The sequence below is a fragment of the Marmota flaviventris genome, chromosome 10 (genome assembly GCF_047511675.1).
Source record: "Marmota flaviventris isolate mMarFla1 chromosome 10, mMarFla1.hap1, whole genome shotgun sequence".
NCBI classification, from domain to species: Eukaryota; Metazoa; Chordata; class Mammalia; order Rodentia; family Sciuridae; genus Marmota; species Marmota flaviventris.
This window is the reverse complement of record NC_092507.1, coordinates 30873863-30896060: the sequence shown is the minus strand read 5'-3', so window position 1 is coordinate 30896060 and position 22198 is coordinate 30873863. Positions and strand designations below refer to the sequence as shown.

General features: G+C 52.3%; 1 protein-coding gene across 1 annotated transcript in view; it reads right to left on the bottom strand.

Annotated features, from left to right (window-relative positions):
- Nucleotides 1-10882, bottom strand: part of Kcnq4 (potassium voltage-gated channel subfamily Q member 4) — a 51462-nt gene extending 40580 nt beyond the window's left edge. Inside the window, exon 1 of the mRNA XM_027937417.2 lies at nt 10569-10882. Within this exon, the coding sequence (XP_027793218.1) occupies nt 10569-10882 (314 nt within the window). The remainder of the gene's footprint in view (nt 1-10568) is intronic.
- Nucleotides 10883-22198: the final 11316 nt, after the last annotated feature.

The window sequence follows — 22198 nt, the reverse complement described above, 5'->3', positions numbered from 1 at the left end:
AGTTCAATCCCCAGTACCAAATATATATGTATTAAATATATATATATATTATATGAGGCTGGGGTTGTGGCTCAGAGATAAAGTGCTCACCTGCAAGAGGTAATGGGTTTGATGCTCAGCACCACATGAAAATAAAATAAAGACATTGTGTCCACCTATAACTAAAAAATAAATATGAAAAAGAAATATATATATACTATATATATTAAAACTGACACACACACACACACACACACACACATTCTTCAGAGCACTTTGTAATTTACCAAGTACTTGGTACAGGAGGCAGCCCTGTGAGGTGGGCAGGTGGAGATCATAACTGTACTTCTATGTGGAAGGAAGTTGGTGCCTCAGAGAGGTTGGTTCACCTGCCTAGTATCACACAGTCTCCAGGAAGCAGGTGCAGGCACCAAACCCAGCCTGCTGATTTCTGATCCAGTGCTCCTGATTTTGGCTGGCCCTGCCCCCCAAGTCCAATCTTGGAAAAGAGCCCAGGGCTGGTCCTGGGAGGCAGGGCCTGAGGCTCCTCTGTCCCCCTAATCCTTCCATCTACCCTAGAATACTCCCTATTCTGGCCCTCCGGCTAGGAGGGAAGGCGCCCAGACTCAGGGATTTCACGCACTGGTAAAATTTCCAAAAACACTCAGGGGACTGCTTAAGGTTGTCAACTTTTTATTTTGCCAAGTAAGGACATTTAACCAAAAAAAAAAAAAAAAAAAATTCCCAGCCCATCATTTCATAAAAGAAAAGACATAATCTCAGACCCAAAGACAGTCCTTTAAATGGAATAAATTTAGATTTATGAAAAAGTCACCACATTGTTCTTATTATCCTCAGTTCTGCCTTAGGCCACTGAAAACTACCCCAGTGTGCTGATGTGTCTGAGAACCCTCTGGAGCCTGGGCTTGGGAGTCTCACAGATATGGGTTCAAATCCTGGCTCTACCACAGACAAGCTGTACAACTTGGCCCATCATTTCCCTTCTCTGAGCCTTAGTTTCCTACCTGCAAAGTGGGATTGTCAATAGTGCCTGCCACATAACGGGGACTGGAAGAACTAGATGACCTGGAGTTTGCTTGCTCAGTCAAGGGCTGGTTCCTATTCAGTGTCCCTGCCCTGGCCCATCCTTCCTATAGCTCCCCACTGCCCACAGGATAAGGCCCATCTCCATAAACCAATGATCAAGGCCAAGCCCTGAGGGCCCTGGATACCCCAGAGACTGCGATCCTGGGCAGAGGGATTTTGAAGCCCCATCTCAAAACCTTTGCTCTAACTGTTCCTTCCACCTAGAGCACACACTCTCGGGATAAAATGGCAAGAGTTTTCAGCACACAGAGGACCAAGGTGTCCTTTCACTTCTCTCCAGTTGGCAAACACCCTTCTCCTTACAACTGGCCTCAAGGCCACCGTCCTTCCTGCATTCCTTTCCAAACCATGTGCCATGTAGGGGGCTCAGACCCCCCCTTCCCCCATGGCTCAGTGTGGAAAAACCAAGAACACATGGGGTACAGTGAGTTGAGAACCCCCAGTTGAGCCTGGGGTAAGGAGTGCCTCCCAAGAACTGGGAACATGCAGGAGGGACAGAGGTCAGCCTGATGATGAGGCAGGTGGGAGAAGGGAGGGAGCCGCAGGCAGAAGGGAAAGCACCACACGCTGGAACACAGAGGGCTTGGGAGTCACTGTTGTCATGGGCTGGAATTCTGACTGGGTCACGGACAAGATGTATAACTTGCTGGGCCTTGTTTTTCCCTTCTCTGAGACTCAGGTTCCTCTCAGCAAAATGGGAACAATAATAGTGCCTGTCACTATAATAGTGGCTTGGACGTATCAGCAGGCCCAGGAGGAGCAAAGAGTACTTGCTGAAGGGGTCCTCCCTTGGACGCTGCTGTGGGGGTGTCACCGTCAGGTGCAGCGAGGAAGGAGGGCAGGTTTTGAGAGGGATGCTGGGTTTCAGATGCCCAGGGGAGATGCTCAGAGGTGGCAACACAGGAGCCTCAGGGATGACACTGTGGAGAGGGAGGCTGTCCCCAGGGAGCTGAACCTCTGATGTCCCAGGGGGTCAACTCCCTGTTGACAGAGCCAGGGAAGCAGGCCAGGGAAGCTGGGGGAAGTCTGCACCTAAAAGGAAGGGCCCCGGGGGCTGGGGAGGAGCTCAGTGGTAGGGTAGCATGCCCAAGGCCCTGGGGTCTGCCCAGAACAAGAAAGGAAGGAAGGAAGGGAAAGGAAGAAAGGGAAGGAGGGAAGGAGAGAAAAAGAGCACAGGAAGGGGCCCAGACCCCGCTGTTGGGGAAGCAACAGGGTATAGGTAAGTCCGGGCTCCCAGGAGCCTCTTTCTCAGATTGAACCCTGCCTCTGCCAGTTATCAGCCATGTTGACCTTGGTAAGTCATTTAACTTCTTTATACCTTAATCCTCTTATGTGTAAAACAGGCTAATGTGGATTTTTTTTAAAAGATAAAAAGCATGGGAAGCCAAGGCTGGGTGGCACGCGCACATAATCCCAGCTACTTGGGAGGCTGAGGCAGGAGGATTGCGAGAGCCCAGTCTGAATGATTTAGTGAGATCCTGTCTCAAAATAAAATTTAAAAAGGGCTGGATATAGTTCAGAGGTAGAGAACTTGCCTAGCATGTGTAACGTCCTGGGTTCAATCCCCAATACTGAGGGAAAAACACCTTCCGGCATCCCCAGGTGGTACTGCCCTCCCTCTGCAGGGTCTCGGGTCACACACTCTCCTCGCACCAGACTGCCACCATCCCCAAGATTAAAAGTCAGATGAGAGAATGACCTGGGGGGGTGTTCCCTCCTTGTAGAGGACAGAGGCAGAGTTCCTGCCCCCCAGCCCCCTCACACACACTGTAGTGTATAACTCCCACCTCCTGAGCTGTGTCCTCAGTCATTCGCTTGCTCCTCCCGGCCTCAGTTTCCACATCTGTGAAATGAAGTCCTGAATCTGCTCAGACATGAGGCCTCTGCTCTGGTAGCGGGGATTGGAGGATGGAAGAAAAGCCTATTTCTGACCTGCTGGTTCTGCCCCCAGGGGAGGAAGTTCCCCCCGAGGCCTGCACCCCCATTATGCCCAGGGACTGATCCCTCCAGTAGAGGGTGGCAGTCAGGCCAAATGGGCAGGAGCAGAGGCGCCAGGGTTTGTGCTGACAAAGCTGTTCCTTCCTCCCTTCTTCTCTCCCTACCCTTCCCCTCCCAGGGGAGGGCCAAGCCCAGCAAAAAATAAACCCAAAGACAGTGACCTGGACAGGCCTGAGGCTCCCAGGGAGGAGCAGCAAGGAAGGAAGGGTGGGAAGAGATGCAAGCCAGCCACCTGCCTCCCCCAATTCAAAAGCCAGTGGTTCCTGATCTGATCCCTCCTCCATGTTGGGCTCAAAAGGAACAGGCATCTCCCCTCCACCCTCCAAAATGTGGAGGAGGGGTGACATTCCTCTGCTTGATGGGGATATAGAGTAAATCTTGTCAGGTCCTACTAGCAGGGGTCTACAAGTTTTGGAAAGAATACTCCCAGGGAATCTCATTCTATCTCTTGGTTATTGGACAGTCCTTTCTGATATCTGACCTCCATCCCTTTGGTGTCAGTGGGAACCATGCTCCATTTATCTCCAACAAGCTTTCTCCATCCCATCTGCCTGGCCTAGGTATCTGAGAAGTCAGGAAGAGTTTTGTCCCAAGATTTTCTTTCAGCACCTAGAGACCCCACTCTGTCCACTGTTTCTCTGGGAGGAAAGGAAAAGGAAAGAAGGGCCAAGTTCCCGGCTCCAGTGCCTCCCTCCCTCAGGCGCTGTCCCTGGATTTCCAATTAGTCTGCTGCCTGGGGCTGCCCCTCCTGTTCCTCACTCCCCTTCCCTCCCCACTCCCCACAGCCAGGTGCCAACCTCCAGGTACACAGATCCTATCCTGGGAACAAAGCTTCCCAGAGAGCCTAGAATCCTGGGGAGCTCTTTGGGTGCCCCAGGAGTCTGATCAGTACCTTCTTTCCAGCCCCTCAGAGCCCACCACACTGGGGGCAAGCGGCCTCCCCGGTTCCCCTGTAAGTGCTATCCTGTCCTCTGATGGGTCCCTAGGCAAGGGACTGGAATATAAGCCCCCACCCACTACAAAATCCCAGGTCCTGAATCAGCAGTTCCTGTCACTCATCCAGCACGGCTCTGTGCTCTGCAGCCCTAAGTGAGTGACCCACTTTCCTGACAAGCCCATTTTATAGAAGAGGACAGTGAGGCTCAGGGATAAGGGTAGAGTGCAGGGCACCTTCCCAGGGAATGTGAGACAGATCTCTACAACTCTTTTGGATTCTCTGCCCTCATTCCCAGACAGCACTGGATCAGGAGAGAGCGGGAGATGGCCTGCCTCTCTCAGGGGCCCAAGGCTCGCTCTCTGGGGATCCCTGGGGCCAGGCTAGCTGCCAGGGTTTGACCATGATGCCCAAACTTCAGCTGCAAAATGGCACTCTGGTACACACAGTCTCCCCATAACACACAGACACACTCACGCCTACACACATGGCCCTCAAGCCTCTAAAAGAGGAGGCAGCAGAGGTCAGTCCTCCCGTCTGCTCCATGGACTCCTCACAGTGGGCTCCTGCTCCCTCAGACCCTGCCCTGGTCCCCACACCTGGCACAGTGTTGATGTTCTTCAACTACATTTGTCAAGTGAAAGAAGAAGCAAATCTATGTGTGTCCTGGGGCCCCAGGTTGGAGTCCTGGTGCCTCCATTATCTAAGGGTGTAGGCAAGCAGGTGACGTCCCCTCACCCAGACTCATTTTCCTCAGTCAGGAAATGAGGATGATGATGCCCACCAGACATAATGGCTGGGAGGATGAAATAAGAGAACGCAATTAAAAGGCTCCGATGGAGGCTTGGTGGCACAAGCCTGTAGTCCCCACCACTGAGGATGCTAAGACAGGAAGATCAGTTGAGCCCAGGAGTCAGCCTGGGCAACACAGCAAGACCCCATCTCTCCCCCCACTTCTCTCTCTCACCCACACACACAAGGTTCAGATGGGCCTGGTAGATGCTCCACAGAAGGCCACAAAGACAACCATCAGGCTGTCCATGGAGAGCCACTCACACGGTGACACCGGCAAACCCAGCTCCTACTCTCCTACGCTCACTGTGCGGAGCCAAGGACACTGGTCAGTCAGACCTCTCCCCACAGGCAGAAAAAGATGACAATAAAAACATTATTGTAATAATTGCAATGACATCAATGGCTCAAGACTGTCCCCAGCACAGCGGCACATTGCTACCTGTCCTCCAGCCCTGACAGGCCTAGAAGCAGGCATTATTTCCATTTTTCAGATGAGAAAACTGAAGCTCAGAACAGGTGAAGTAACTGAGCGAGGACACAGGACTGCTGAGGGCAGAAGCAGAACTGAACCCAGATCGGTCAGACTTGTGCCAGGCTCTTACCTCCCTGTGGGACAGGCTCCGGGGAAATGAACGGTGCCCCGGCTCCCCACCCTGGACCCTCAACTCTCACACTTGGGGCTGCCCCAGGTCAGACACTCAGAATTCCCTGTTGAGCCCCATGGCCCACCAGAGGATCTAACCTGCCCCCAGAACTGCATGGGCAGAGCACGGGTGACAGGGAGGGACAGTGAGGGGGGGGGCGGGGACACCTCAGGCTGCTGCGTGAGTCTGGAAGCCCCCTGCACAGCTCCTCTGGGGGCAGGCCCAGGCTGCAGAGCCTCCTCTCCCTGCTCCCAGGCACTTTCAGCGTCTTTGATGGCTCCGAGAACCTTAAATTAATCACCCACTCAAAGTGCTACCATCAGCCCAAGAATAACCATTCCTGAAGCACTCCTGGCTCCAAAACTCCAAGGTTACTGGTTTCTGCAGCAATGGGAATTGAAGTCAGACTCCAGCAGGGTTTCCTCAATGGAAGAAAGGAATGTACTATGGAGTTGGGGTGGGTAGGTGGACAAAGAAGGTTCTACTAGGACCCCCAAAGGAGAATCAGGAAGGATGGAGCAAAGGGGTGCACAGAAGAGGCAGGTGACCTAGGAATAGGAGGGTCTCTCCACTCTCCCCCTCCTTAGAAAGGCCAAAAAAGAGACTGGGGCTTAAAAAAAAAAGGCAGCACAAAAAAATGTGGGTCACCCTCCAAGAGCTTCCCGATCACAAGGTAAAGTTCCTGGAGTCTTCTCTATGGACTGGGATGAGGAACTTTGCTGTCTGAAGTCCTGGTGTGGGAGGCAGCGGCCTGGGTTCCTGGCAGGGTCCTACCACTGCCTCAGTAGGTGTGGCCTTAGAGGAGTGTGGGTCACTTTCAGAGCCTTGGTGTACCCAATAGTACACCACAGGGTTGGAGGGAAGGTGCTTGGGGACCCTCCAGGGGTAGCGCAGGCCAGCAAAGTTCTAGAAAGCCAGCTATCTTGCTCCTACACCGTCCTGTGGCTGCCCTCTGACACAGATGCACAAATAAGCACAGATCATAGGTGCCCTCTGCTGCGGCTGTGGCTAGATAAAGACAAACCTCCAGGCAGGGGTCCAGCTCCGATCGGCCCTGGGGTCTGGGCTGGGGCCACAGGCCCAGCATGCGTGCCTAGGAAGTGAGCGTAAAGGTACGGGCCGTGCTTTAGATTCCTTTCCCTTGGTTGTGTGCTGCATGTCCATGTGCAATATGCATGGACATGTGTGTCAAGGTTGCAGCAAGCATGCAGGAGACATTCAGGTGAGCACATGGCAGGAATATATGTATACAAAAAGAGTGCCCCTGCATTGGGTGCTACCGGGCGGTTTCTATTCAATTCCACAAAATCCTATCGCTGCTCCCGCCCCCTCCCCCAGTCCCATCTGTGTGCTGGGTGCTGAGGACAGACGGACAACACAGGAGTGCTGCTCCCAGGGTTCCTGCAGCAGAGGGCCAGCTGGGCCTGAGATACAGAGGACAGCAGCTCCGAGTCCCACCAGCTCTGGGCTGGGGCACTCTCTCTGGGCAACCTCTCCTGAATCTGTTTTCTTGTCTGTCACATGGGGAGGAGAACAGCAGCCACCTCGTGAGGCTGTGAAGGATACAGGGAGAGTGATTTAAAAGCACGTAGCACAGTGCCTGGCACACAGTGGGTGCTGCCACCCGGCTGGAAATCTTAGTTCAAACTCCAAGGGTGCACTGGGTGGCCACAGGGAGCAGAAGGAGCAGTCCTGACAGGGAGTCAGGCATCCTGGGGTCTGGCCCTCTGCATCTGCCACCAACGGACCATGTGACTTTAGTCTCTAGAGCCTTAGTTTTCTTGGAAGCAAAATGGGGCTGTCAAAATATGAGGATGGACCTGGCAGGGAAGCCTGGGGTTAGGGGTGCCCTTTGCTGGGATTATTTCCATCCCAGGAGATGTTCCTTCTCAGACAATCAGGGTGGAAGTTTGGGGGCTCCAGAGTTAAAAGCCTGAGAACCCCAGGAACTGCCGCCACCTCCTCCCCTCCCCATTCCCACAGTTTCTGACCCCAGGGACAAGGCTGAGGGAGGATGTTTACAGAGCAGTAAACCTTCACATAGAGAACGTTCGCTGGGCAGCTGGGGGCTGGAGTAGCAGGCAGTGTCTCACAGAGGCTTGGGAAGCATGGTGGGCAGTGGGGCCTTGCTCTATACCAGCCCCTTCCAGCCCTCAGATTTCAAGGGAGGGTGGTGTGGCCTTCGAGAGGGCTCTGAAAAGGGTGAGCTTCTCCATTCCCAAGGCTCAGGAAGCAGGATGGACAGTGATGGGTATTTTGTACCAAGAGCAAGGCCCAGGAAAGGCTGAGGAGCTCAGGGGCTGGGGCGCAGGGTGGAGAAGTGGGCTTGGAGGCAGGACCAAGGACTGAAGAGAAAGGAAGAGCCCCAGGGCCCAGCCACCCCTCATTCTGGATCTCAACAAGAACTCCGGAGTTGGCACTTCTCACTTCCCAGAGCAGCAGCTGCTGAGAGGAGAGGCTGAATCAGGCTTGTCCTCTGGGCAATCCCCCAGCCCTAGGTGCCAGGAAAGGTGCAGCTTGTGCAAAGCTCGTGCTGCCTATCTCCCTGGGAAGGGGTACTAACTAACTGCACACTGGACTCTCCCCACTTGGGGAAGGGGAGGGCTAAAAGTCCAAGGGCAGGAAGCACTTTTTGGCAAAAACACACAAGACCCTGCAGTGAGTGGCTGAGAAACCCCACATCTGGAGCTCCTAAAGAACAGGAGACACTTCTGTGTGGGTCCCCTCCCCCAGCCCCAATAATAACAACCATCCCTCACCATCCGACAGGCCCCTGCAGCTTACCAAGCTCTTTCCTACCCATTACCTCATCCAAGAGGGAGGCCCACAAGGTTGGGGTTTCTGTCCCCTTTGACAACCTACAGATCTAAAGCTCAGAGACCAACACAAAGTCACAGAGCACCTAAGAGGTGGGACTCCTGGCCCTCCTTGACCTCTGAGATGAATGAAGAGTTCCCGAGATCTCTAAACATCCGGACATTTTCACACCACATTTCCTCCCTGAGAGCTCCAAGAAATGCCTCAGCCTGGGCTCCTGGGGACAAGTGCTCAGGACAAGCATGCCCCTGGCCAGGGCATTCCTGGCATCCGGAAAGGGCAGGATGTGGGGCAAAGGTGTCAGCGGATTTAGCTCCTGGAGAGGAAGGAGAGGCCCTTCCAAAGGTGGTGACTACAGTGGCCGACTGAGAGGTAGATGGCAGGTCCTTTACCCCCAGTGACCCTCATGGGGTCTGAGAGGTCAGGCCTTGGGGGCTAAGGAACCCTACTCAGAGTTGATTAGCTTTCCTAGGCCCAACTATGCCTTGGAAAAGTTATCTCCCAAGAGGAGCCTATGGAGGACACAGCTGTGATCTGAGTGTCTCAGCTTCCTTGGGCACCTGAGGCGGCTGCCACAATGTCACCATTTTTTTCCCCTTTGTTGAGGATCAAACCCAGGGCCTCCTGCACCCTAGGTAAGTGCTGAATTGCACCCCCAGTCCTCATACAGTCACTCTCAATGAGCAGCTCCTGCCTCTCACACCCAAGGCCACCAGCAATGAACCTCATCAATCCAACTATCTTCTGTATCAACAAACATTCATCTCAGGCCTCCCAAGGGATGGGGCTACTCTTAACTGTTGACCAAGCCTGACTTTATGTCCTGAGCAATCTCACTTCTCTGTCCCTGGCCCAGCCCTGCAGGGTATGCACAAAGTCAAGGCTGCCACCCCCAGGCACAATGGCAGAGGGAGTTTTCTACTTCAGCCATTAAGTTCTATGGGTCCAATTTCGATTGGGCAGAAGTAGGCAAGCAGGTACTAGGGGGACAGGCAAGAAGACAGAGCAAAACACAGGTGGAAAAGGCCAGGAAGAAGAGTGGCCAGGTAGACAGGTGGAGAAACAGAAGCAGATAGAACTGGACAGGCCAATGGAAGGATGGAAGGAGACCAGCAGGAAGACTGCTGGCCAGTTAGGTGGAGAGATGAACACACAGGCCAATTCACACACAGGTGGAAACTCAGTCTGGCAGAGGGACAGCCAGACAAGCAGAACTGCTGAACAGTCAGGTGGATGGACAGTCAAGTGGACCACCCAGGAGACCCCAAGACCAAAGGACCCCAAGACTCTGGCAGTGGTGAGAAGGGATTAATAGCTGCACATTTTCCGGGCACATTAGGTCTCTTTCGGGCATCCCAGAGCCAGGCCCAGCCCTTTAACTGATATCCACTGGGCCTCTCATGTTCCCTGCTGGGCCAGGCTGTCCCCCAAGACTAGTTCTGAGCTGCCAAAATTCACTCTTCACATCCAAGAGGGGTCAGTGTTTTTGAAAGTTGTAGGAGTCTGCTGAGGGGGGGGCGGGGTTCAACGTCAGTGTTTCCAAACCAACCCCTCTCCTCTTTCTTTTTCCCCTGGTGCCCAAAGCCAGGCCTGGTGCAGCGGGCCAGCAAGGCAGGCGAGCTGGGCCCAGCCAGCTGGGCAGGGCAGGGCATCTACTGCTGCTGCCTGAGAAGTTGAGGATGGAGGGCAAGACTAGTGGAAACAGATAAGTCAGACACAGCACACAGGCCTGTATGACCTGGGGAGACCTCCAAACACCTACAATCTGAGACCAGCCCTGGGCTGTGCTTGGGGGGGGAGTCCCCGGAGAGGAGCATCTCCAAGGGGAGCCAGGTGGGAGCCCATCACAGCTTCAGAGCTGGAAAAGAGGTAGCAGCAAGTGTGGGGGCCAAGAAGTCCTCTTTGTGTCTGGGACACAGGGAGTGAGAGGTGGGGAAGAGGAAAAAAGAGCCCCACATCAGTGGCTCCAGACTTGCTGAGAGGAGGGGATTAAGAAGCTGGATGTGGGGAGTACCTGAGACAGGAGCAGGAGGTGGTGATCAGGACGGAAATAAGGAGTAGAGCTGGAGGAAGGCTAAAGCTAGGGCAAGCAGGGGTCAGAGCTGGGAGATCAGGGTTAGGATCAGACTGGGGGTTCAAAAACGGGGCTCAGGCCTGAGAGGGAGAGGCGAGGGTCGGCCGCGGGGTAGAGGGGTAGGAGGCGGAGCCAGGGCGGGCGGGGAGTCCCCAGGGAGCCCGGCTAGTACAGGGACAGCGCCGGGGCACGCCAAGGGGCGCGGGGGTCGCAAACTCACATGAAGACGTGGTAGACGAAGGCCCAGCCGCGGGGCCGCTCCAGCACGTTGTAGACCCAGTTCTGCAGGCGACGGTAGCGCTTGTGCGCCGCGGAGGAGCGCTGGCCACAGGCGGAGCCGGAGCCAGAGCCCTGCCCAGGGAGGGGCGCGCCCGGCGGCAGGGGGCTGCCCAGGAGGCCGAGGCGGCGCGGGGAGCCGCCCCCGCCGGCCTCGCCCTGCTCGCTTTGCACCGCCGTGAGCGCCACCAGCTCGGCGCGGGGGGCTTCCCCGGGCTGGGGGCCCAGGCCGAGGCGGCGCGGGGGGGCCTCGGCCATGGGCGGCGCCGGGCGGGGGGGCCGGGGCCCGGTGCGGTCCGGGGCGGGGGCGCTCTCGGAGCGCTCAGCGGCGCATGGCTCGGACCCGGGGCCGGCGGGCGGCCCGGGCAGGCGCGGGCGGCGGGGGCTAGGGGTCGGACCGGGGCCGCGCCGGGGCCGGGGGCGGGCGCTCGGAGCCTGGGGGCCGCCGGAGCCCGCACTGACCGCCCGCTTCCCCGGCGACTGGGGCGGCTCTTTCCGACTCCAACTCTCTTATTACGCGCTCCATGCCGCTCGGCTTTCCACCTGCCGCCGGCGCGCGCTCACATGTCAGCCTCCCCCGCCCCGCCCCTCCCCCGCCGCCCCCGCCCGCCCCGCCGCCGCCTTCCCAAATCGGGAGGGAGCGAGCCAGCCTGCAAGCGCGGCCAGGCGGAGGGAGGGACCGCGCGCGGAAGGCGCGGGTAGGGCGCGCGGATCGCCGACTCCGTGGCGGGGCTGGACAGCGTGGCGGGGGCAGCGCGTGGGGCCGGGAAGCTGGGCGTGTGCAAGTGGTGTGCACCGATACTGAGGGCAATGTGGCCCTGAAGGGCGACCTAGGGTTGGGACGCCCGCTGGGTGGTTGTGGAAAGTGGGGCGTGGAGTGTGGAGTTGCGGCTGCGCTCCTGGATGGGGCATGGTGTCCTGTGGAGTTTAGCGTGCCTGAGTGGAGGGTTGTCTGCTTGTGTGTGCAGAAGGGTGGCTTCAGGTCCGCGAGGTGATGGGTCGTGGTTACGTGTGAAGATGGTGTGCAGAGTTCAGGCTGCGCTGCGGGAGGTATGCCTGTCGGGTTGTGTCCTTCGCGCATTGTGCAGGGTGTTCAAAGTGCGCCCAGTGCTGAGTGAGCCCCGAAATCAGTTGCAGCTGCTCTGGCTGCTACCTGAAGGGCCTGGTGCCCGAGGGCTACCCAGATATATTGGGCAGTGTGTCTGTTTCCTCACACCTCTGAACTTCCCATCCTCATCACGTAGGAGGAGCCCCCAATTAGCACCCTGTACAGAACAGGAGCCTCCCCTGATGCGCCTACCTGCTCCTCCTAGATCGTGGGAAACCCTCCATTGCCTCACTTCCAGGTCAGGAGACCAAGTTCAGGGCAGATGGGATGTGGAGAGGTAAGCGCTGAGCAAACCTTAGGGGAACGGACACTTCCCTTGCAAAGGCCCCTTAAGATTTGCTTAGATGGGATTCTGATCCCACCCAAAGGAGGGGAGACTCCCAGAGCACCCGCTCTCCACCCGACTGGTTCTTCTTAGTGCCTGACCTCCATCTCCAGCCTGGGTTGGGGGCCTCTCCTTTTAGCCTTCAGGGCGCTGCACAGGGTAGTAATTTGGGTTTCCTGATCATCCTTCCTTTTTTTCTTGTCAAATGCTGTGACCACACCAGCCTCTCCCTCCTCAGGCCCTGCCCCGGGGTGAAGCGCTTCCGCAGCAAACTCTTCCCGGTTCCTCCGGGAGGATCTCGGGGGACACAGCCGAGCTGCGGGAGGGGAGAGCGAGGGGGCGGGAAGGCGAGCTCGATTCTCAGCTGTCAGCAAAGGCAGCATTGATCTGCGGAGCGGCCCGTGGGGGAGGGCAGGAGTCAGGGCTGTGGGCGGATTAGGAGGGGGCTGCCAGGACCTGGAGATCGCCAAGCTGGTCTTAGCAACCGGTCCAAACCCCAACCACCTAGTGACCCTATTCCCTCTGCCTCCTGGGGTCTGACAGGAATCTCTCCTGCTGCTCTTAGCTCTGGGTGTGTCCAGGGCCAGAACCTGGTGCTCCTGGGCAGGTTATGGCCCTGTCTGCTGACAGCCAGGGAAGGTTTCATAGACCCTACTGTGGATGCAATGCCCAGGCTAGGTTGAGTCATCCCCTATTAAGTTGAAGCCAGAACCCCCCACCCCCACCCAACACACACATGCCACAGATATGTGGCACTGCCTCCCCTGACTCTGTGTACAACTGTATCCATCAGTAGCCCAGGAGATGGGACTCAGGTCTGGTTGTGAATGGTGCAAAGGAAAGCAGCTGCCAAAGGCCTGGGGTCTTTTGAGACTCTTCAGTGACAGAAATGGGACTTGAATTCAGGTTGCCCTTATCAGCATCCAGAATATCTAAAATTGGGTCTGTTCTGGGAAGTCTGATCCTCTAGCTCAGCATCACCTCTGAACCCTGTGCTCTCTTCCCAAAGAGAACAATATACGTCCTTTCCCCTCATATGGAGCCCTCCCTGCAGGGAGAGGGTCTTTCATCATGTTTCCCAACTTTGAGTTCCAGATTACTCTCTCAAAGGCAGCAGGAAGAGGAAAGAGACTGAAGTCTCAGCTAGAGGGATGGAGGTTAGATCTTAGGAGGCACCTCCATAGGGCACTGAGGCCTGCTTCTCCTGCAGGTGCACTTGTAATAGAGGAACAGGTCCACTCTTACTCAAAAGGGAGAGACTTGAACCCTTCATAAGAGATGGAAGGGATGGGGGAGATGGTTCTAGGAGACACTAGCACAGTTTAGTTAGTGTGTGTGCATGGGAAAGCGGAGGAGGCAGAGGAAAAAGTCCACTTTAGAGAGGACAGGTGGCCACTGTGAGTGTCATCCAGTGGCCTTCCTGCCCCCATCCGGATTCACAGGACATGACTGGGAGGATGGACTTTCCCCATGGCAGCCTCAAGTGACTAAGACACTTTTCTGAGCAAACAGCTGTCCCAGGCTCCCTCAGTTGGCCTCTGCTGGAAGGAGGCAGAGTATGCTGTGGTTTCCCACAGTCCTTCCTCCCCTCTCCCACCTGTTCCCTTGACCCCACCCTCAGCAGCTCCCTTCCCACCCTCAAGGCCATGTCCCTCCCTGGTAACACTATCCAAACTTCTCTGCTCTGCACAGACTCACTGTCCCACCTGCATAGTCCCTCCCCTGCTGTGGGCTTCAGTTTTTCCATCTGTACAAGAAAGGGGCAGAATCCTTGATCTAATTCATCATCGTCCTCATCATGTTTCAAGAGCAAGTATTGATTGAGAGGGAGGGCAGGGAGAGAGAGTGCTCCCATTTCCAACTGTGTGCCACGCCCTGTCCCTTGTGGGACCTAGAGCAGTCCTTTGCATGTGAAAAAGCTGAGGCTCAGAAAGGTTCAGGGATTCACCTAAGGATACACAGCCAGCCAGCGACCCCACAACTGTCTGTGACCTGTGCTTCCCTGTGACTGGCATGTAACTACTGAGCCTGAGTGCTGGGGTCAGTGTTGGGACTGAAGGAACCGTACATGGCCAACCCTTGTTCTCCAGGAATCAGTCCTGCCAGAGGGTAAGACTCCCAGGTCTGAAAGGATTGAGATCTGGAAGTAGATGGGACCTCAGTCCCTGGAGCACTGTTCAATCCTTTTATTGACTTTCACTGTGACCTCAGGTCATTCAAGGGCTCAAATTCCTTCTCTGGAGTGGGTAGGGGTGATTTAAGCAGGGGTTCTCAGACTTCACCAGCAATGGAATGCTCCTTACAGACAGAATCACAAGGGAGCTCCCAAGTGTGTCAAAGCATTCCCACAGAGGCACTCGTTGAGGCGAGGGGGTCTAGGTTCTAGCCAGCTGCCTCCTCCTCCTCCTCCATCCTACACCCCAGGACCACCCTTATATCTCTAAGGGTCACTAGAGGTCCTAAGTCTTTACTAGCAATGGCAGAGCCTTGTAGGGGGAGGGCTTGGAGAAGAAATACAACCAGCAATGCCTGTGGCTACCATCAGTGAAGCCATGCTAAATGCTAAGCCTCTTGCAGGGGCGTGGACCTGCTTAGTCTTTTCCAGCATTCCAACAACGCTGTGGGTTCACACGGTTCACATAGCATTTTACAGTCAAGAAGACTGAATGAAGCTCAGGGAAGAGACTTGCCTAGTCCAGCTCTTGACCCCTGCACTGCAGCGTGTGTGGGTGTGGGGTACCGGGATGGGGAGGATGTTTGAGGTCATAAGAGAGGAAGAACAAGCATGGCCAGGGGCGTGCAGGAGGCCTTGAATGCCAGGCTGAAGGGTCCGATTTGACCAGATAGGAAAAAGGAAGCTTGGGCAGGGCCTGAGCCTGAGTATGCTACAATGACTGAGGCTCCCCAGAAGCAAGCCCAGGAGGGGTGGGGCAGGAGGCGCTGGCATGAAGAGAAGTTTAGCCGTGCCAGGGGCAGAAAGAGCCCTGAACCACAAGCCACAGCTTGGCTTCCAATCCTGGCTGGCAGGAGGGCTGAATGTAATAATGCATGAAAAAGTCACAGATCATGCCGGTGGGTGTACAAATGTGAGCCATTCTGTCTACTGCTCTTCAAGTGAGCATTGGTATGGGGGGTGCTCTTGGGGTGATGGCATCACATTGTTGCCTTTGAGAATCCTCCTCCTCAGAGAGCAGGAGCGGGCATGAGGAAGAGAGAAGGCCTCCTTCCTTTTCCCTAAGCAGTCCAGAAAGGACAAGAGACTTGGACTGCCCAGTGGATGAGAGGGCTGAAGGGTCCCCGGATGTGAGTGTGCCACTGACCTGCTTCCAGCCTAACCAAGCTGGCCTGGCCAGTCTGCTCAGTCGCAGGAAGTGAAGAGGTCACAGTGTCACCGAGCTCAGCGAAAGTAACCCCCATTGATCTTGAAGGGTGCGAGGGGTCCCACCAGGAGGAGTCAGAGGGAAAGGGATGTGTGGAAATGAAAGTCAGAGCTGTGCCTTTTTGGACACTCCTCCTTTTTGGACACATTCTTGCCCCTTAATCCTACTCCTAGAGACTGTGCTGAAGGTATCAGTACTATGGTCCTGCTGGTAGGCTCCATGTTCTCAGAGGGCCACTGGGACAGTGGAGCAATTGAAAAATATAGAGGAAGGACTGTTCTGAGTGGCAGAGTGTCCACTCAAAAAGAAACTGTATGCTGTCTTGGCGAGAGGAACTTGGATGAGGGCTCAGGAAGGCGATGATGTGAGTGGGAGGGATTAAGTGGCAGCGAGAGGGATTCAGACAAAGGATGATACTTGTTAAGGGAAGGGGATGAGGGCTCAGAAGAGAGGCGAGAGACTCAGTGGCAGGATGGGGAGGCTCCAAGAAAGAAACTTTCAGGTGAAACTTGACTTCAGCTGTCTCAGGCTCCTGGAGGTTCCCTTGTCTCTAATCCAAAGCTTGCCCAAGCACCCTCCTCTTTGAAATATTAAATGTGTAAGATACATGATGGATTACTAGTATTTTAAAAAGATATCTAAGCTCAAAAGTGAGAATGAGAATTCTTTTTTTTTTTTTTTTTTAATTGACTTAATGTCTTTACTGGGATCTTCAGGAGGAAAATGAAGACCTGGAGAAGATTCTAGGTCCAACAGCGTATGTGCCTTTTTTTGGGGGGGGGGGGCGGGAGAGAGAGAGAGAGAGAATTTTTAAATATTTATTTATTTATTTATTTAGTTTTCGGCAGACACAACATCTTTATTTGTATGTGGTGCTGAGGATCGAACCCAGGCCGCACACATGCCAGGCGAGCACGCTACCGTTTGAGCCCCAGCCCCAGAATGAGAATTCTTTAAAAAAAAAAAAAAATTTGTTTTTTAGTTGTAGTTGGAAACAATGCCTTTGTTTTATTTATTTTATTTTTATGTGGTGCTGTGATTGAACCCAGCACCTCACATGTGCTAGGAGAGCGCTCTACCGCTTAGCCACAATCCCACCCCTGAGAATGAGAATTCTTTAAGGGTAGAAATGAAAGGGTATTCCTGGTGGTGAGCAGGAGTGGAAGCTGAACCTCCAAGGTGGTGGGGAGGTTCAGTGTTCCAGCAAGGACAAGAAATATAGCTGAAGATCCCACGAATGGAAGGAACTATACTTTGCTCCCTGCTTAATGCTGGCCTTGAAACATCTCTGCCTGTTGACCACCTGGCTCTGGCTTTAGGTAGAAAGAGTACCCATATGAGTATGGCACCTCAGCCTGTCCATATGGGCTGAAGGCTCAGGATTTGATGCAAAACCCTTAAGCCAAGACACTAAAATAAGAGCTGCTTTGTCTCTCACATGGCTTGGGCACATACAACTGAGAGAGGGTCCCTTGGGGTGACATACACATCCAGGATACAGTAAGAAAAATGTGCTGAAAATAATCTCAAGGATAAATATCGCATCATATTAGAAGCACAATACCTTGAGAGACTTATCTCTCACAGGAAAATTCATTCCTAAAGACCTAGAGATAATGATATAATCTGAAAAGAAGTTTAATATTGTTTTTCAAGAAGATAAATGAATAGCATCTATAAAACAAGAACAGAAAGACTAAACAGGAACATGTAGCAGAAATGAACATAATTTCTAGAAATTTTAGAAATGAAAACCAAAGTCATTGACATTTTAAAAAATCAATGGGTTAGCAGAGTATATACAGCTGAAGAGAGAATTAATGAATTAGAAGCTAGAGCTGGAGGAATCTTCTAGAACAAAGAACAGAACAATAAACATACAAATGAGACAGAATATTGAACAAAAAATTCCAGCATTGGTATTATTGATTTTAGAAAGAGATACTGGAGTGACCATGCTATTTCCAGAAATAAGACATGAATTTCTAAATCTAGAAGACCCACAGACTGCCTAGTATAGTATCTTAAAAAAAAAAAAACCTACATCCAGACACCTTATAGTTAAAAGTATAGAATATCAAGAATAAAGACAAAATTCTAAAAGTCATCAGAGACAAAAGATAACTTATCTACAAAAGTCCAATAGTTGAGCTGATGGTAAATTTCTCATCAGCAACAACAGATGCCAAAAGACAATGGAAGAGCAACTTCAGAGTGCTGAGGGCAAATAATTGTGAACCTACAATTCCATATCTTGCCAAACTAGTCATTTAAATCAAAGGGCAAAATAAAGACATTTGGACTTGCATGAGATCTTTGAAAGCTTATATTCCACAGTCAGCTTCTGTTCCTCTTCCCTAAAAGAGGGAGGCAAGGGAGGCACAGGGACTTGGGGGAGCGTTGGGAGTTCACAGAGGTGTCACAGGGCTCAGGGAGGCCAGGGCACTAAGGAAAGGCAGGAGGCTCAAGGCTGTTGGAGGATCAGGCTCTATTTCAGATCTTACCTTAGCACCAGCCAAACAGAGAAGCCTAGCCTAGCTTGGCCCAGCTGGGGCCCAGCTCATGTTCTCTGCCCTTGACTGCCAGCTTTGCTGCCCTCCTGTCCCCTCTTCCTAGGCTGTGTGGTAGTGGCAAGTACCCAACCTAGGGGTGACACCACCAGCATGGCTCCTCCTCAAGAAGGCCATGCCCAAGTTACTCCTGTGACTCGGAATGTTTTGTTTTTACCCCTGTGGTACCGGGGATTAAACCCAGCGGTGTGCTACCCCTGAGCTATACCCCCAGCCCTTTCTACTAAAAATTTTGAGACAGCCTAGCTGAGTTGCTTAGGCAAGGCTTCATTTTGTGATCTTTCTGCCTCAGCCTCCCAAGTTGCTGGGATTCCACGTGTACGCCACCATGCTCAAATTATGACTGGGCACTCAATCTCTACCCTAGGATCTTCTCCTCTAGGGAGGTCAAGTGCTATCTGACAAAAGCCTATGGATGGCTGGAACTGTGGGACAAATGCTAGGCCCTTTCCCAGGAATTGATGGAGAGGGGACTTTCATTCTCTATAGGAAAAGAATCATGAACAGAGCAGACAAGACCAATGGGGCTGAGGCAGCTGGGCCACCTGGGACAGGTGGTTTTTTGGAGCAGTTGGCTCCATGAAACCAGCTGGTGCCCTTGGGCAATTTTGAGCCTAAGCTCTTGTTATAAAACGGGGAGAATATCTACTTAATAAGGATGTGAAGATGAAATAAGAACCCATTTAGGTACCAAGCTTTAGCTTTATTTTCCAACACATAAATTTCTTAAAAGTATAATCTCTAATAGCCCTGCCTAGCATATTGTCAGTGTGCAATAAAAAACTGTTAACAAGAGAAAATCATGAGTCAGATGAGTAGAGGTGGGATTGTGTGCAGTGTGCACAAGTCCCTGTCTCCGGTTTGTCTGCAAGGCAGGCTTTGTGTTCATTCATTTACTCATCAGTTACTGTTACCCTCTTGATCCCAAGCCCTGTGCTGGGATCCTGAGACACAGAAATGACCCTGAATTTGAAGAGGACCACCTGTGAGGAAGACAGAGTATTTTCAGAGTCTAACTTGGTCTAGCATTTACTATTTCTCCCATTTCCAATTCCGAACCCCACCCCCAACTCAACATCCAAAATGAACTCCACAATAGCAAGGATCTCATCTGGCTTGCTTTCAGCTGTATTCAGAATGTCCAAAACAATGCAGGATACACAGAAGGTGCCAAAGAAATATTTGCTGAATGACTGTGTATGTGAGCTCTAGTAATAGTCTATATAAGTTGATACAAGAACATCGAAGAAGTCCTCGCTGATCTGCCTGGGAATTAGAAGTTTCTCAGTGAGAGCCGTTTGAATTTGTGTCTTGATGGATGTATAGGAGATCAATAAGTGAAAAGGGGAATAAAAGGACATTCCAGGCACTGGGATGAGCAGAATCTGAAAGCATGGAGGTGAGCTCAAGAACCAGTGAGTAATAGGGGTGTGACAGGAGCACTAAGTGCAGGCGGAGGTGGAGGAGAGGAGGGTGAGAAGAAAGCTGGGGGAATAGAAGGACTCTCAATGAACTTGGGCTGTCATGAAGCCCTCATTAAGATCTAACCATGATGCCATGCTCTGAAAAGGGTAGTTTCCAGCCCTCATTGTTATCCTACAGAAGCTTCCCCACTCAAAGAGTGAGGTTGTTATCAGGAAGGAAGCCAAAGATCTTGTACCTGCTGAAAAAGGGACAGTCACACCCCTACTGGTTGCTAGAATTGTCTCAAGGTGGGAAAAGGGCGGGAGGGATTAGGCACCTCCCAGGATTTAGGTGAGGGCTACCTGCTGCCCCCTCGTGGCACTGGCAGATCTGAGCAGCAAGGGAGCCAGCCAGGTTCTCCATTCATACCCAAGGGTCTCCAACCTTCAGTATTTAGCCTCCCAGAAAGTTCCCAATTACCAGCTGTCCCCAGACCAACCCAATCATGTATTTATTCCACATACACTCAGGGCTGGGCCAGTGAGTTTGGGGAAGCTCAGTAAAAGGAGACAGTCGACACTTGGCAATATTTTGTTCTTTCTTACACATACATATCCCACCTTTGGCAAGGGAACAGCTGTATATGCAGAGGATCAGTTTAGTGTTTTGGCATCAACTCCACCCCTAATTCATGGAATGACCTTGGACAAGTCACTTCATTTCAACAGGCTTCTCATGACTCCATCTGTAACACAGGGATCATGATCCATCTTCCTGTCTCTCCTGCAGGGTCACTGTGAAGATCATCAGGAGGACGGATGTTGCAAATGCTAGAAAAAATGTTTAAAGAGTGCTCCGGATGTAAGGGGATCATGCTGGGTATTAGATAGGGGCTCTCTTGGGCTGCACCAAAGGGTTTGTTTACACCGGGAAGGGCCCTGCTGGCAGGGCAATTTAAAGAGAAAGTGCTCAGCAGAGAAGCTGCTTGCCAATCACAATTGATCGCAACATCTCCAAAATGAACAGGGGGAGCCTATGGGAAAACATGGACCCATAGATGATCCTGAAATTCCAACCGTGGTAGAATTTTCAGCAATGTGGGGAAGAGCAGCAAAGTGGGACAGAGGGCCCCAGGAAATTAAATAACAGAGCTTCTGCCTTGTCTGTCTTAAGACCAGGGGCCCTCTGCCTGCTCACTCACTCTTTCTTGCCTCTTTCCACAAAGTTGGGCATGCAGCCACCAGTGAAAACTTGCTGATTGTCTCACTAAGATGTGTTTGGATATGGGACAGATGGAAAGGCCAGAAGACCCCTTTAGAGACAAGTCCAGAGGTAGAATAACTGGATACAAGAAGGAGGGCATTAACTTGGGAGCCAGAAACATGCAGGGGCCACCCGAACTATTAAGGGGTACTGATTTCTCATGGTGATAAGTGTCACCTGCTTTACCTTCCCTGATGACAATGGAAGGGTACAATGTATCCAAAACCTTAAAACTAGAAAAATCTTTGCTTTTGAAAAAGTGTTGGTTTTCTTCCTTTCATATGTGAATGAATCTCTTACTTGATTCCCCTCTTTTGGCTTTAGTGATAGGAGGCTCAGCATCAAATCATTCTAACTATGTAGGTCTTCATGACCACCATATTTGTGTTCTTGTTATTTATGACACTTATTTCCTACTCAATTGTTTTTTCCTAATTCTGGTTTGCCCTATTTTATTATTTCATTGTGCTATGTTTTCATTGCAAATCACTCAATTTTTATTGTGGAATGAGGTAAGATACACTTAAAGAAAATGACACCAGGTGACACATGCCATAGACAAGGAGATATAGTCAAACACTTTCCCTACATAGAGAGTAAAGGGCAGAGCAGGCCAGAACAATGGACCCAAATCTTGGTAAGAAATTTAAATAGGGGCTGGGGTTATAGCTCAGTGGTAGTGCGCTTGCCTAGCATGCATGAGGCACTGGGTTCGATTCTCAGCACCACATACAAATAAATAAAGGTCCATCAACAACTAATTAAAAAAAAAAAAAGAAATTTAAATAGGTATGAAAGATCTGGATCTCTCAGGAGGAAGAATGAACAGGGGGCAGAAAGTGTTACCTGAAATCTTTCCTATTTCATGAATGCCAATTCAAGTCCTATTGCCATGGTTCATAGTTAAAGGAATCTCAAGTGTCACACTTAGACTTGAAATGATCTAATATGAGCCTCTTCCCATTTCCACTTGCCCCGAGACAGTCCCCAAATCAAGGAAGCCGCCCATGGTACCATGGCAAATGAACACCTGCTTTTCCTTGCAGTACCCAGTTCATTGCCATTCTCACCACCACTGGTCCCACTCTGATTGTAAAGATGGCATGGTGGGGGGTCAGAAAGATGCTCATTATTGGTGCTTTCTATTCTCTTTGCTTCAGTGGACAAGACCCAGTCTCTGGCTATAAAAGTCCTATGAGCTGCTGGCTGACAAAGGGCCTAGATCCTTTTTCCTTGCTTACAGGATACAGCCAGCATTCTCTGGGAGAGATGCCCCATCAGCCCTCATCCAAGTGGGCTATAGTTCTCTGTTTGACAGTCCAGTTAGGTCAGCTGGGCAGGTCTTTCTGAGCAACAAATGTGTTTTGGTGAAGCTCACTTGTAAAACTGGGGACCTCAGTTTGGCTCAGATATGCCCCCTTCTCACAAGGGTGCCCCTTCTTTCCAAATACCCAAGGGCAAACAAACCTTTCCCAAGCAAAGTGGCCCCATTAATGTCCCCAAACACAGAAACTGACTCTAAAG